Source organism: Cynocephalus volans, chromosome 5, assembly GCF_027409185.1.
Source record: "Cynocephalus volans isolate mCynVol1 chromosome 5, mCynVol1.pri, whole genome shotgun sequence".
In the NCBI taxonomy this organism is placed as follows: domain Eukaryota; kingdom Metazoa; phylum Chordata; class Mammalia; order Dermoptera; family Cynocephalidae; genus Cynocephalus; species Cynocephalus volans.
Window position 1 is genome coordinate 149,778,713 of NC_084464.1, and position 16,495 is coordinate 149,795,207.

General features: G+C 39.6%; 1 protein-coding gene across 1 annotated transcript in view; it reads left to right on the forward strand.

The window, feature by feature from the left end:
- Positions 1 to 16,495, forward strand: part of MTHFD1L (methylenetetrahydrofolate dehydrogenase (NADP+ dependent) 1 like) — a 182,248-nt gene that overhangs the window by 33,490 nt on the left and 132,263 nt on the right. The window contains exons 10-13 of the mRNA XM_063098373.1: positions 3,258 to 3,346; positions 4,979 to 5,076; positions 7,241 to 7,414; positions 15,490 to 15,626. Coding sequence (XP_062954443.1) covers positions 3,258 to 3,346; positions 4,979 to 5,076; positions 7,241 to 7,414; positions 15,490 to 15,626 — 498 coding nt within the window. The remainder of the gene's footprint in view (positions 1 to 3,257; positions 3,347 to 4,978; positions 5,077 to 7,240; positions 7,415 to 15,489; positions 15,627 to 16,495) is intronic.

Consider the following 16,495-nt stretch of genomic DNA (forward strand, 5'->3'; position numbering starts at 1 on the left):
GCCTTGCTTTCTCCCATTTCACTGATTGTTCTGGCAAAATTCCCAGGGTGGTCTCAAAACAGCTCATGTCAGAGAAGGGGCTATTCTGATTTCTAGGGAAAGCATGATAACACCTTAGCCTTAAATTTTCTCACTGCAGAAAGTTTGGTTATTATAAGAAAAATTATAAATGAAATGCTGTCATTTAAAGTGATTCATTGACTTGTTCCTAGAGGAACCATGGGTTAAATGAGAGTGTTTAGTGGGACGTGAAAAGACCCATCTGTGGTTTGGGACCCCTGTTGGACTCTGATCCCCAGACATCTCCCAAGCCCAGACTGTCGACAACCTCCAGGTGGTGTCCTGCCTTTACACAAGCAGGGGGTGAAATAATGATTCCTTTTCTCAACTCTCTTTAGCCATGAAATTTATCAAGAATGTATTCCTGATTCTTTGAGTTACCAGTCTTCATTGCTTCAAATTCTCTGGATTCAGAACTTTTAATTCAGTTTTAAGATTGCATTGATTCCTACTACTAAAGCAATGCAAAGTTCATGGTAGAAAATAACGTGAAATATACAGTAGTATACAGAAGAAAGTAAAAACTTATCTCATCACCTCGAGATAACCATTTTACATTTTTCCATAAAAAACATTAAATGTAATTTTATTTGAATGTAATAGAAGGAAGAGAAAAGAATATGATACCAAAAGCATAACGGAAATCCAGATAAGTATTTCCTCAAAAATAGAAATACTGGGTCCTACAAGAGTCTTCTGAAGTTTAGAAAATATATATGTGTGTGTGTGTGTGTGTATATATATATACACACACACACACAAACACACATATATGTATGTGTGTTTATATACACAAGTAAGAAATTGTGGGTTTTGTGTTGTGTTTTAAAATCTTTGTTGTTGTTTTTAATTAACGTGTGTTTTAATGGGCCAAAAATATACTTTGTAGGTAGCAAACTTTACTATGTGTGGTCAGAAGGTAACTCTGCGTAAACAAAGGCAGCCGGCCCAGCTACTGAAGTCCATCCTTCATTGTTCCCAGCATTGCCACTTTATCCACACCTGCTGATTTTTTGGCGGCTGGCTGGTAAGGGGATCTGAACCCTTGACTTTGGTATTATCAATCCCCATGCTCTGACCACCTGAGCTAACCAGCCAGCCAGCACCACACCTGCTTTTGTTATTTGTTGAGTCTGAGTTTTGGGCTTATCTGGGATCCCTAAGGAAGAAAAACTTTTCACTTGTCACAGGCTTCTGTTAGTATTTGGGGTTATATTATAACCTCTGCTCTGGTTTCTCATCAGTCTGATCCTATTTGATACTCTCTTCCACAAATCTCTCATGATTTCTAGTCCATTTATGGTGCCCTTTTTACCATGATGGATTTATTTCCTCATATCTTCCAGTCACTTCAAATAGAATTTTGGCTGGAAAAAGAGAGTAGTGTTGTGTGTGCCACCTGCCACCTTGAGCCAGAAAGCTTAAAAGAGTTTTTGTTTTGTTAATCATGCCTACTCCTCACGTGGCTCATCATGCTTGTTAAAATTATTTGCACGATGGTTTAGACATATCAGGAATCATAGTTTTTGAAAATAGCTTATTCTCATTTTTGCTAAGTTCTATATTATGCAAGTAACTAAAATTATAGGAGGAATTATTTACTGTGTAACTATGTAGGTGAAATATTCTTAACTCACAAGGGTATTTGTGGTTATATTCTAAGAACATGCATTTAAAAATTGATACCAGCTCCTGGAATGTAGCTTTTTCTGATTTCTTTATCACTTAAAGATGGAAGAATGAGAAAAGCATATTTCTCTTCCATAGTAGTTGGATAAGATCTTAAGATCAGATCTCTAGTGATTAAGAGAAAACAAAACAAATCTTTCTCATCCTCTAGACTCTTGGCTTTTGCCTAAATATGATTTATAAAACTGAAGTGTTGCTAATCTTTAAACAATGCCTGAGGGATATGATTTTCCAGCACCCTTAATACATTTGACAATAGAACATCACAAAACACATATTCTTAAGTGTTTTGTGCTCTTTCTTGCTAAGGACTGTCAGCAAAATGGGTAATTTAAGAGTAGAATGGTCCAAAAAAGAAGAAAATAGTTTCTTAATTCAAAAAAGTTGCTATTAGAAATATTTCTTTTCTCTAAGGGAGGATGTAAGCTAAAGCATTTTGCATGTGTTTACTTTTTGTGAATTTTATTAGTGCTAACTAAAGAAGGGAAAAGTAGAATTCTTATCCGTGTCTTTCTGTTTTGAAACCCAGGCAATCCCAAATGTTACTATCCTAAAATGTAATTTCTTAGTTTTGATGGAAAATTCATATCACTTTTATGATAGGGATTTTTTTAATTATCAAAGAAAGCCTGATCTTTCACATAACACTTTGCTGGTACTTTCACCCTCCTTTTGTTTTGTGTTCACAAGCGAAATTGCTTTTATTTTCTATGTATTGTTCAGTAGAGATTATAAATCCTTCTAATAAGATGAAGCCCTATGTGTCAAAAAACCAAAATGTTAAAATACAAAGTAATTCTGACATCGTGCTGTGGAATACACATCCCTATTCCTTTCTTCCAAGCAGTATTTTTTGCTCTCATAGTTTAAACATAGATACTATATGCCAACCACTTTACATACCATATCACATTTCATTTCCACAAAATATTGTGAGGTTGATATTACCCACATTAACTAAAGGGCCCAAAGTCACAATTGCTAGTAAGAGGTGGAGGCCTGATTTTAATCCATATCTGACTCTAAAGTCTGTGTACTGATCTGCAGGCTGTATTGCCTCCACATTAGGTGTTAACAGTATCCACTTGTCTTGAGCTGCTATTTCTATCACTAATTATGCCATATTTTTAAAATCACAATATGATTTCGAGGTTGTTTGAAGAAATTGTGTGCCTAGATATTTCTCTCTGGTTCAGTATAAGATATGATTTCCCAAAGCATAGTGTGCTTTATTAAATTGTACCTCCATTTATCCCAGATTAATATCTAAGATGGACACTTCTCTAATGTAAAATACAAAACAGGCTCAATCGGGAGTCCCAGGGCTGTGCCAGAGGTGACCAGCCCTCTGCTGTGCACTGACATCCTAACTTCCTCGGCTGAAAAATGAGACCATTATTCAGCATGTTGGCTTTTACAAGGAGCAGTTGATTATAAATGACAATATGCTGAAAGCCTTTTTTTTTTTTTTCTTTTTTTTTTCTTTTTTCCCCTCAAATTTTCTGCAGGGAAGGTTGGATGTGATTCCCCTGGGGCACATTTTAGTGGACTCACTGAGGAAGATGTGAGTGTCCTTGCTGCAGCTCTGCGGATTCAGGTTTGTTTGACACAGATGTTTGAGAACTTTGAGTTTGGAGGTTTGATTAATAATTGCAAACGTTTTACAAGTGTTTTCTGTTTACTGGGTACAGGGTGAAACACTTTAAATGGGCCCGACACTGTGTGTGTAGTTATTTATTGCTCTGTAATAAATAACCCCATTCAGGGAAATAATTTATTTACCAACTTAAAACAACAAACATTTATTATCTCAAAAGTTTCTGTGGGTCAGAGGTTTGGGAGCAGGTTAGCTGGGTGGTTCTGGCACGGGATCTCTCATGCAGTTGAAATCAAGATGTCATCCAGGGCTGCAGTCATCCGTAGACCTGACTGGCGTGGAGGATCTGCTCTCAAGATGGTGGACTCGTAGATAATGGCATGTGACACTTATTTTCTCATTGGTTTTTGGCAGGATGCTTTAGTTCCTCATTATGTGGAGTTCTCCATAGGACCACTAATTGATTCCAGAATGAGCAATCCAAGGGAGAGAGCAAGGGAGAAGCCACAGTGTGTTTTATGACCTAGTCTCCAAAGTCACACACTGCCACTTCCTTTTCTACTGTTAGTTAGAAGGGAGTCACTAAGTCTAGTTCACATTCAAGGGAATGAGAATTGCACTCATCTCTTAAAGACAGGAGTGATAAAGAATTTGTAGACATCTTCAAACTGCCGCCATCAATGTGACCTAAATCCCAGTGTCCCCAGCTCACCCTCTCTATAAGCTGAGCATTCCAGTGGTGCTGGAGCTTGCAGTGATAGTGACTATTGGCAGTGGCATTAACTAGCAGCAGAGAAACCCAAACCTCTAGCTGCTGCCACAGCAGAATTAAACAAAAGGAAGTTTTAGTTCATTTCTTTTTTATGTACAAGGTAGTACACAATTAAAAGATTTTGCCTCAGGGGCCGACCATGTGGCGCACTCGGGAGAGTGCGGCACTGGGAGCACAGCAGCGCTCCCACCACGGGTTCAGATCCTATACAGGGATGGCCAGTGCACTCACTGGCTGAGCGCAGTGCGGCCGGTCACATACAAAAAAAAAAAAGGTTTTGCCTCAGGAAGTTTTAAAAATAACCAGTTGTTTATTTCGGTAAGGATTATGAGTTACATTTCAACTAAAGCCAAATTTTGTTTATTTTTATTTATTTTTATTTCATTTATCATTTATATGTATATGATATATATATGAATGTATATGTATCTATGCATTATTTAATAATTCAATTTTCTTGGTCAAGGATGGTACTTGAAATGGTGTTGGAACTTTTGGAAGCTGTGCATCCAACCTGAGCATTCATGCATTCCTGTGTTTTTCTCATTTCTCTTTTCTGATTAAAATGAAGAACCCACTTATATTATACAGATAGTATAATTTTATCTGTGACTTGAAGTTTCTTGTGAACATTAAGCTATTTTAATAGTGCATAGATCTCACATTTTTCTTTTTTAAGAAACACCTACAAACCTAATTATATGTGAATAAAATTATGCCTAAAATTCCGTTGGATTATTGTTCAACTTTGTAATCCTTTTTGTTTCATAATATCCACAAACAATATTTTCATAGTTAAGTGTATACCCAGTCAGCTTTTACTTTTATAACATCTGCTTTCCTCTCTATCGCTGCTGAAGAACATGGTCAGTAGTGGAAGAAGATGGCTTCGTGAACAGCAGCACAGGAGCTGGAGACTCCACTGCTTGAAACTTCAGCCTCTCTCCCCTGTGCCAAGGTAACACTGGTGATTTGTTTATACTGTTGTCAGCTCACCAAAGTGCCTGAGATATTCAAAGTTAGTCATTGGGTGGGGGCACGATTCATGGTGTTTCGGTTTTGATGGTAGATAATTTACTCAAGTTGGCACACTGTTTTCTCTATTGTAAATTCTCCAAAATTAAATCTTAATGAACGTATTTACCATATTCTATCAATTCTAAGAATGCATATTTTTTCATCTCATTTCAGTGATGTGTCCTATATTAAATGGCAGTGTTTTTTCTTCTTAGTGGTGCATAAAACATGGTTTTAGTTTGGCAAAATACTGCAATGCCATATTTGGAATATGCTTTTCAGTGTTAGAAATGCCCAGCACATATTGTCTTGGTCTTAAGGGCCATGTAGGTTTCCTCTCTGGGGATAAATGACCAATCAAACCAGACATCATTCCACATGGGAACTGAGCTCAGCTTTCTTCAGAACTATCTAATAGGATACTCTACTAGTTGAGATGGATATTTTCATCAGGGTGGTATTTAATGAGGTCTAAGCTACATATTCTCTGTGAATAATTTTGGAAATACAAACATGTGCTTTGGAGTAATTAGATATGATATCTGAGCCAGAGACCTGCATTTTCCAGCCTCATGAAGAGTCTTCTTTGTCTGCCCTGCCCCAGTGAATTAGCCCCACCACCTTTATCTAGGTAACCCCAGGGCATCTCAGATTATCCCTTCCAACAACATTGGAATGCATCAAGTAAGTACAACCTCCAGTAACTGACTGATTTTTTACTTGATAATCAGTTGCTTTTTAGAATTGACCTCTGTTACTTTGGGCAGTCAGCTGTGTTCGATTATACTGACCAGGCTGGTGAAACCCACCCTCCAGGCTATGTTTTCACCCCTGCAATAGACTAAACATCTTAGTCATGCTCTGTGTTCATTAATACACAAATTCCAGTAAGGAATGTTGTTCTTTATAACATCATCCCTGTCATTGTGCAATCTGTTTTGTAAACTATCTTATTTTCTGAAGTTGTTATAAGCTCTTAGTTCTTAAAAGTAAATCAATAAATTGTACTTGGACAGCTAAGAAAAAAGTAAGATAGATTCCACCAAATTGTGTGCTCAAGTCTTTCAAAGTAGGTCCTACTTGGGGCAGGGGGGAGAAGGGGGCATTGCCTTAATTATTGTTTAACTAAATTTGATTTTCTGGCGGAGGGTATATTAGCCAACAGCCGTACCTCAGGTAAGTGCTCCAGGGCAAGTCAGGAAGGCTGTCCTCTCTGCTGTGACCCTTGAGAGCAATTCCTGGCACTTGCTGTCCTGTGCTCAACGCTCTGGGTCAGCCCTGGTGCCGGGGGCTTACACGTGCCTTCCAGTTCTCCCTCTCCCACAGGTGGTTAGTAAGAAGATGGGTGGCCTGCCCCCGATGAAGAACTCACTAAGTGCATGAGCCCCAGAAGGCTGTCCCTGCAGAGTCCAGCGTTACACATGCCTGTGGCTGAGTACTCTGTAAGAAGAGCAGCAGCGGTCTCATCTTGCTGCCGAAATAGAGTTAAGCTGTATGCCCAGCAACACTCCAGAGTTCCTGAAATTTCCTCAGTCTGAAGTTGAGCTTCAGGGACTGGGTCCTTTTACCAATAGTTATATAATTAATAAAATATTTTGAAATATGATTTTGGACTGGAAATAGGAAAGAGAGAAGGAGAGTATGGACACAAATAAAACAAAAGAGCATTTCCACATTTTTGAATGTGCAAGATATACATGTGGCTAGCCCAACAGGAGAGCATTACACAATAACCCTTCTTTTCATGGTTAATGACTACAGTGATAACCCACACAGAGCACTTTGTTGTATAATAGAGTTCCATTTGCAGGAGGCCTGTAGACATGTCATATACACTTCTCCTCTCCCTGTGGCACAGGTGTTAGTTATCCTTGTGCCTGGACACAGTTCTAGGATCTTTGTGAGTGTTTGGGAGTTGCATCTCCAAAAATGTGCAGCATTTTCTCATGCACTCATTCTCAGCAGTTATCCTTAATACTGCCTGGGAGAAAGGACCACAAAGCAATTGCATTGATTTAATTGTTGGCCTGGTGTCTGGCTGTTTCTCACTCTAGCAGCGACCGCCTAAGCTGAGGAGACCCGTGTTGTGCTTTCTTTCCCCCCAGTGATATTGAGATTTCAAGAGGACAGACTCCAAAAGCCGTGAATGTGCTTGCCAAGGAGATAGGATTGCTTGCAGATGAAATTGAAATCTACGGCAGAAACAAAGCCAAAGTGCGTTTGTCCGTGCTAGAAAGGTTAAAGAACCAAGCAGATGGAAAATACGTCTTAGTTGCTGGGTAAGACTGTGTTTAAAATCCACTTCACTAAGGAGACATGTTGATAAGACTCTACTCCCTATCTTCCATTATCTTTTTGTCTTCATACCCCTCAAGCCCACCCTATTCTCAAATTTGATGTTATTTTGCCCATTTCACTTGGCATTCCTTCATTTGGCATGAGGTTAGTTTTTATTTTCAGTGCAGAGCAAGTTAGTCACCTCCACAAAATATAAAGTGTAACAAGCTGCTAATCCAGTACTTTATTTTTTTGTTTCTCATACTGTGTTGTGATCACTCTTGCTCCCCTTTGGCTTTTTTAGTTTTTCACGAAAATCAAAATAAGAATTGAAAGTAAAATATTTTGACCTGAACAGGGTTTTCTTGTATATGTTTAATTGCAAATAATATTTTAATAGCAAATGTACAGATAATTGTGTGAAACTTATATTTTCCTATTTATATCCTTGATATTTCTTATTTATATATCTTTGTATATAAAAAAACTCATGATTTTTTCTTTTCTTGCATTTCAAAACTGATGCGGGGCCATTTTTATTTGTTTTGGTCATTTTATAAAAGATAAATTTGTTGTTTATGTGAAAAGGAGTGTTTGCTTTTTTTTCCCCTCTTTTTTAAAAAAAGAAATACAGTCACTACCTGAAAAGATGATAGAAAGTAAGGGATTTCAAGTATTTATTCAATGTGACCTGAGGGAACATCAAGAGACCATATAAGTTCCTTTGTCGTCTTGAAATTTCATTGCATTGACTATTGCTTATGATATATAAGCCAAGGCTTGAAGTGCAAAACCTATTTGTTAGAGACATTTCTTGTAACTGGATTTGACTCATAGTTAACTTTGTTTTTACATAGTTAATTATTAATGTACATGCTTTTTTCTTTATTTCTTTCTCTGGTTATTAAAAATAATGCAGTCTCACTGTAGAAATATTCCAAAAATATAGAAAATATGAACAGTAAAGTCAAACATCCAAAATCCTAACACCCAGGGCAAACAACTGTTAACATCTGCGGAGCATCTAAACACTGATAGAGTCTTTCTTAGATGATATCATACGACACATGCTGTTCTCTAAGCAACTTGATCATGCAACAGTGCGGTGTCACCTAGCTCCATGCAAGTGAATATAGAGCTGTTATGACTACATGGCCTTCCATTGCTCACATCCAAGATTGTTAAACATGTTGAGGAAGTGGGGCAGGGGCAGGGAGGTAGTAAAAACACGTGAAATGGGGTGGATTCCGGTTTACACATCTTCCCAGCACTTCTGGCTCCACTGAGAAGTGCTGCTATGGCTTAGCCGCTGATAGTGGAACGTGTTTCTAAATCTTCGGGGATATTGAGGCAGAAAAATGATCTGAAAATATGATAGCGGTGTTCCATAACTTATTTAACTAATTCTCTACTGATAAGCAACTAAATTGTTTTTTCCAATTTTTAGCCAATATAAACAGTGCTAACATGAACACCCTCGGGCATGCACATTTGTACATTTGTCTGATTATCTTCTTAGGAAAAGTCCCTAGAGGCGGATTCACTTATTTAAAACTACAAAGAAAGCAAAATATTCTCCATAATATCACCTCTTCAATTGTATGATAATTTCTTTGTATGCCTTTTCCCTCCTCCTCTCACTTTCCCACCTCCCACTCTCCTTTTCCTCCTCCTTCTGTTACCTTTATGTAAGAGGGATGGATAGCATGGTCTTTCAGTCACTCAGCGGTGGCTGGGAATTTAAGGAATTCATAACTTTGCTGCCTCACATCAGTGGCCTGTGGCTGAAACCTTCTCCCTCAGGCTTCTAGGCTCACTGCAGTTGGACTCCCGAGTCCCTTTCCGACCTAGGACCCTGACCTAATGTCCTCATAACTGAGCTGCTGAGGGGATATGTTGGCCCTACCTGCAGGCACCCTCTGGGCCCGATCCCTGAAAGGAGCCAGCTAACTGGCAGGTAAGGACACAGTTGGACCCAGCTTCTGGGTCTACAAGTTTGGAGCACACATCTAGTCAGGGTTGTGTTAATGGACGTGTGCTTGATACAGGTTTGTCTTCAAGGAATAAAATAACTCTTGGACATTAAAAGCATCTTATCCACAGATTTGTTTCCATCCTTCTTCCAGGCTTTAGGTGACCTTGGCAGGTATGTTTGCTGGTTTTCCCACCCTGCTTAGATAATAGGACTTGAGGAAAACTCAGGAGGAGGTATTCTCAGTTTATGAAGGAAGAAGGATGCAGCCGTTTTGGGCTTGTCAATATTGGAAACAAAAATGCACATCTAGACATGGCCCTGCCCTTAGCTGGGAACACAGAACTGATACTTCTAAAACAAGAGCTGTGATAGTAGTGTTACCAAGTTCCTAACCTGCAGTCAACTTCATGCTCAGGGATGCTGGAGCATGACCAGCTGGGGTTAGAGCTGATGTCAGTCCATACCCCATAGGACATTGCTCCACGCTGTCTTTTTGCCAGTCCTAATATGTGTGACTGAGCTGAAGTTGGCCTGCCATGTTGAAATAGAAATGAGAATTGAACATGCATTCTCAAGGTCAGATTTAACACCAAAAGATCAATAGTTCATTTTCTGAAATTGTGAAGTAGGTTCTTTTACTTAATGACCCCTGAAGGAAGAAAAATTGAATGGTTTTTTGAGATTTATGCATCTGTAGCAGATCTGGAAGATTTTTAGAAAGTATATACCACACTGTATTCTCTAAGGGAAGGATAAACCACCCCGCCCCCAACACAACTAATGATATATTTTTTTCAAGTGTGTAAACTGTCTCAGTATCTAAAACTATAAAGCTAGATGACCAAGATCTGTTTAGAACACAGACAAATGTTTTACTGATAATCTAAAATGAAAAGTTAACTTTAAATAAAAATTACCGCCATATTTTTACTTTTGGCCAGGTCAGAAGTTAGGGGAAAATGACATTATCAAACCGTTATATGGACTGTTGCAACTTCTTTAAAAATATAAATGACCTCGCCATTAAATGGAGAATTATTTCCTTTTTCTGAAAGTCTTTTTTTATTCTGAAAACAACATTGACTTATTGTATAAAAATGTAACTTAAAGTTAAAAAAAAAAAAAAATCCCTCATTACTCAGAAGTATTAAAAAATTTTTTAATCTTTTCTTTTAGGATTTTTTAATCTATGCATCCATCCTTTTTACATATTGAGATTGTGCTAACAAATACCATTTTGTACTCTGCCTTTTTCTTTGAATGCTATATAACATATCTTTTCCCATGGTTTAGAAGAATTTAAATACCCAAGTAATTTTTCAATAAACCTAAATAACAATATATTTGTCATTGTATATTTGAATTTATGTATAAGTGTGATTTAAATATATCAACAGTGGGATTAGGGGCCGGCCCGTGGCTCACTCTGGAGAGTGCGGTGCTGATAACACCAAGGCCACGGGTTCGGATCCCATATAGGGATGGCCGGTTAGCTCACTGGGTGAGTGTGGTGCTGATAACACCGAGCCAAGGGTTAAGATCCCCTTACCGGTCATCTTTTAAAAAAAAAAAAACAGTGGGATTAAAATATAACACAATGGGATTTTTTAAAAAGAACCTTCTATTATTAATAACCCAAATGCAGAACTGATTAATTCTTTTTTTAAAAAAACCCTTCTTCAAATGTTTGAGTTTTTTATTCAGTCAGAATCATCTGCATTTCATCAGCTACACATTGCATGGTATTTACACCTACACATCTCTTTATTTGCTTTGCCTGACAAAATGAAAAGTATTGGGAATTGTTCAGGGAAATGTGCCAAAAGAATCTCAGGGGCTCTTGAGTTTTACATATTTTCCCCGTTACACTAACGAAAAGGAATTTTGTTGAGAACTTGACTTGGAGAGCAACCGCAGGGCAATCGAATGTGTACTCGGTGTCAATTGAGCCTTCACTGATCTCTATGCAGAAGTTTCTAGAATTTCTCTGAATTGCTTAGAGAGGGCAGTTAAAAAAGAAGCCCAAACTAGTCTATGAATAGACTGAATTTCACATTAAAGAAAAATTAAAGTTACTTACATTATTTTATCTTTTTTTTTTCTACAGACTGCCAAATACCTGTTTTTTGTTTTTGTCTTTTTTTTTTTAATGCTTCAAACCATTGTTTTGGTATAATGTGAAAATAACTTTTACTGACTTTTCTAAGATTTTGCCTTTCTGCCTTGGGTAACTATTTAAATATCTGTGAGTTTTTCTTTTGTTTGCACTACTTACAGAATAGAACAGTGGTATTTAGAGGAAACAATTACCCTTGACTGAGGTAAACAGTTGCATATTGGTTCCTTCTAAATACCTTTGTTCTATGTAACTATTTACCTCAGTCAAGAGTAATGGGAGACACAGCCAAATGGACCATAGGGTTTATTGTTAGATAATAAAATACTTTTAAAAAACTTCCAAATCATAAAGATGTCTGCAATGAATGATATATATATTCATATGCTATTTGAGCCTGTAGTTTTGGAGTGCTTGGTTAGGCCCATGGCTGATGGCAATGTTATTGTTCAGCGAGATTCTGGATTTTGAGAATGGTTTGGTTTTACGACTTCTTTCTGTGTTAGCAATTTCTTTGACCTTTGAGTAAATGGTAAACTTCTTTCAGATTGTGTCCAAATTGTCACAGAGTACTTTGACAAGGTTTTACTGTAGTTGACAATAAATAATATTTATCTCAGAAAAGCCTCTGACAGTGCCTGGCACGTCGTCAGAAAGCTTATTATACTATTGGAAAAGCTCTATAATAATCATATAATAAATGCTACGGGCATCTCTGGGAGGGAGTAGGTAATTCTGCTTAGAGAAGCTGAGGAAGGTAATGAACAAAAATCAGGATTCCATCTCCATAAATTCTAAGCTCTTATAGAAAAAGAAATTAAATTAACTTGGCACTCGTGTTTTTCTAAGTCAGATTGATGATTTGGAATCTGAGCTAAGGATACTGGAGAAAAAAATTAAACCATATTTTGACACCAAACACAGGAATGGGGTGAAATAAAAATTTTATTCTAGCTTCCCTTTCATTGCTCGCAGTAAATACTTCCTACTTCCTGATTTTCCTGAATTGTATTAGTTGGCAGAAAGCTGAGCAGTCCTGTGTTTCTAATTAAGAATTGGATGGTTAGCTGAAGTTTTGAGGAGGTCATCTCTGGGCGTGTCTGCTCTTGGCTGTCTCCAGCAGCTATGCTAGCATATCCTTGGGAATGAAAATGTAATCCTTCATGTGACACCGTTTAAGTAAACCACTTATTCCTTTGCAAACATTAAATGCTCAGTTCAGTACTTAAACTACACTCTATTTGAGACTCTGTTTTCTCTACAGGCTGTTGTAAGATTGTGATGCCTGTGGGCTTTTAACTGCTTTTATTCATGTGGTATCTAAGAAAATAGAAAGTTGACTCAAAGTCTAAACACCTTTGTGTAACTTTGAGTCTTCACGTTGACCTTGCTCCATAATTTGCTATTTAGACAGTTGCAGAGGTGACTGCTACGTCAGTGTCATGTGGCTTGAAGAGTGGGAAGTTTATTGCACCGGAGGGTGTCGGGTGGGCTCACCGACTGCCCACTTTCAGTCCTGACCCCGCTTCAAACCTGTGCGGCATTTGACTCTGTCCCTCTCCAAACACTCTCCTCCTTGGCCTCCTTCCAAGACTCCCTTGTCACGTCCTGCCTCCTTCTCCTGGGTTCTTTTACTTTAAATGGCCCCTTCATGGTTTCCTTTTGGTCTTTCTTCTGACTTCCTTAAAATGTATTTAACTGTTCTGTCCTTATTGTTTTTCTTACTCTGTGAACTCTCCCTTCTCTTTCTTTAAATAGCTAATTACAGTTAAGGTTTTCAATCACAGAACTAACCTAGCAAAGTCAGGTGACTTTCATGGGTTTGATTCCCAGCTCTATTGCTTACTAGTTGTGTAACCTCGGGCAAGTTATCTAAACCCTCTGTGCCTCAGTTTACTTGTCTATCAAATGTGAATACAAATAATTAACCCAATAAATCTAAGGCACCGTACCTTCCCTATTAACTGCCCCAACCAACCCTCAATTTTATTTGGCTAAGTTATTCCTTTTGTCAGGACTGAGCTTAGATGCTGTTTCCTACAGGAAGCCTTCCCTGATGTTCCAAATCTAATTAGATCCTCCTTCCATGTGTTCTCATGATACAGTATAATTGCCCTATTTTCCCATCTTAGAGTTTATCTTGTTTATTGTAATTGCTGATTTATCCATATCTCGGATCAGCTAGAAGCTCTGTAAAGGCAGAGGTGGAGTCTATCTTGATCATCATTGTGTCCCCAGGGTCTATCTAGCGCAGTGCCTGGCACATAGTAGTTGACATGTATTTGCTGAATGGTGATTGATTGTACTGCAGGGGTGGGCTGAGATACCTGGGGATGGCGATGTATCTGAAGGCATTATTTCTTTGTGCTTGCATCACTGGATTTTGTAGGCAAGAAGACTCTGCCATCAGATTTGTTATGGTTAAGTATCCTAGACAACAGCTCACGCCATCCAACTCATAGAAGACCAAATTGTAAGCACACATGACAGTTTTTTAAAATTTGAATGGTGGTTATAGTGTGCTAAAGAACCATTTTATGGGGCCTTACTTGGTAATGTAATAGGCTCCCTTCCTGTTATTAATACTGTGATGTCGTTATGAACATGTGAATATTTGGTTTTATCGTCAACAGTAAGCTCCTCCAGAGCAGAGGTTATCTCCTTAGTGTGCAGAGGGGCCTTGGACTTCTTTTCAAATATTTGAAGGGCTTTTATATGGAGAGGGATTAGACTTTGTGTGTAGGACTCCAAGAGATAGGAAGCAACAGGAATGCAGACGTCTCCTCTGTAGAACAAAGAACTTTCTGACTGTAAAAGCTGCCTGGAAATGAGTGGGCCACCCTGGAGATAATAAGCTCCTTCACTGTCTGTGTTCAAGCATGGCAGTGACAAGCCCTGGGTGAAGGATGAGAGGGGACTTCAGAGTCCCTTCTTTTATTTATTTATTAGCATATTCATTGCTGCAAATTATACTTATTCTTTATGCCCCTTATCCAATCTCTCCCCTTCCCCCTTCTCCTCCCCCCTTTTCCCTCACCCCTATTCCCTCCCCTTCTATTCCTCCCCCTCCCCTAATAACCATAGATTCATTCTCTCCATCTGATAGATTAACTGTTCCTCTGTCGGTTTGTTGCCTAGATGATCTGTCTGGTACTGAGACAGGTGTGATTAAGTCCTCCCCTATTATCATAAACCATATGCTTTTCCTATTACTCTGGAGTATGCTTTGTGGAGAGAAAGGACCTCTTTTTTTTTTTGGTCTCCACTGGTGCCTCTCCTTGTGTCAATGCAGTTGAGAGTCTGGTGTGCCATCTGCACGGTGGCTGTGACTGCTGCTATAGACTAGCCACTTTTACAGCAGCCATTGCAATTGCAGTGGCTCTGGTGGGCTACCCCTGTGAAAATGGTGTTTTTGGTGTGCTCTTTACCTGGTTGCGGCTGGGTTCAGCTTCCTCTGGCCTCATGCCTCAGGGCCTCTGGGGGGTGGTGGTGGCAGCTTGCCTAGTTGCAGCTGGGTTCGCCTTCCCCCAGCTCCATACCTCATTCTAATATGTTGTTGTGGAGCAGTTGAGGGTGGGAGGGGGAGTGGGGGGGAAGGCAGAAGGAGGGGGAGCGTGATTGAGGCCCATGGCCACTCTCCATTCTGCCAGGGGAGACAAGGGGGCTTCCAGCAGCAGCTGGGTCATCACTGGGCTGGATGCAGATGTCAGGGTGGTGTGGCTGAAGCCCTCACCCCCAACTGCCCTAGCTCAGGCCTGGGATGCTTCCTGTGGTGGCTCTGTGGTCGTTGCTGGGCTGGTTGCAGAAGTCAGGGGGTGTGACTGAGACCCTCAGCCCCCCACCGCCCTGGCTCAGGAGGGCAGGGGGCTACCAGCTGTGGTACATTCTCTACCAGCATCCTCTAATTTGGTTCTGGTATCTTAGGTTGGTTCTGCATAGGTTGACTAGGAAACACTGTTAAATTCACTTTCCCCTCCCCAAATCAGGATCACACCCACGCCTCTTGGAGAAGGGAAGAGTACGGTCACAGTTGGGCTCGTGCAGGCACTGACCGCGCACCTGAACATCAATTCCTTTGCCTGTCTGAGGCAGCCTTCCCAAGGACCGACTTTTGGAGTGAAAGGTACTTGAACAACTTGTGTATTTTCCAGAGCAAAATCTTGGGGAGAAAATCTTTAAAAGCACATCAACAGATATGGAGTTACTTTTTCAGAGGAACTGGTACATTTCATCACACACCCCCTACCCCCACCTCCTGAACACTCAATACATAGCAGTCATCCCAAATCAGTCCTTCTGGTCACAAAGATGAACAGAGAAAGCTGGGGGGTGGGAGCTTCAGTGGAGCCCCCAGGAAGCCTTTTCCTTGGCTCTGTTGCTCAGGACTCCCACCCCGAATGGAGTCTTGTTTCATCAGTACCTTCTTTGCCAAGTGGTCTTGAAACTCTGCCATTCCTATTGGTGTTTTATCATCCCATCCATGGTGAAGGGTCTTTCTGCTAAACAGAGACCCATAGGTTGGCCCCTAAGTCTCAGCTCGTTAGAGCGGCTGTGTGGGGCCTCAGGAGCTCTCTGGAGATGGACTGGCTGCGGATGGAGAGCTGTGATGAAATTCCTCTTTGGCTGAGGTTGGGCTGGAATCTGGCACCTTCACGTTCATTACTCTTTCTTCATTGATTTATTGTGAAATCATTCCTTAGCTTACTTTACAATAGCGTTTATTGCTGCAATTACTGTTTGTTCTTGGCACTTTGTGCTTTTTAACAGTATTATGTTTATGTTACTGTTACAAATATTAATAACTCCTAACTCATTAAATACTGATAACTCATAGAGTGTCATACATTATGCAGTGGAGTGGACACTAGACTTGGAGAGAGGCGGCCAGGGTTTTATTCATGGCTGAGTCTCTTACTGCTGTGTGATCTTTAGTCAGTCATAATCTCTCTGAGCTGCATCTGTGAAAGTGTAAAAAGGGTTATACTTCCAGGC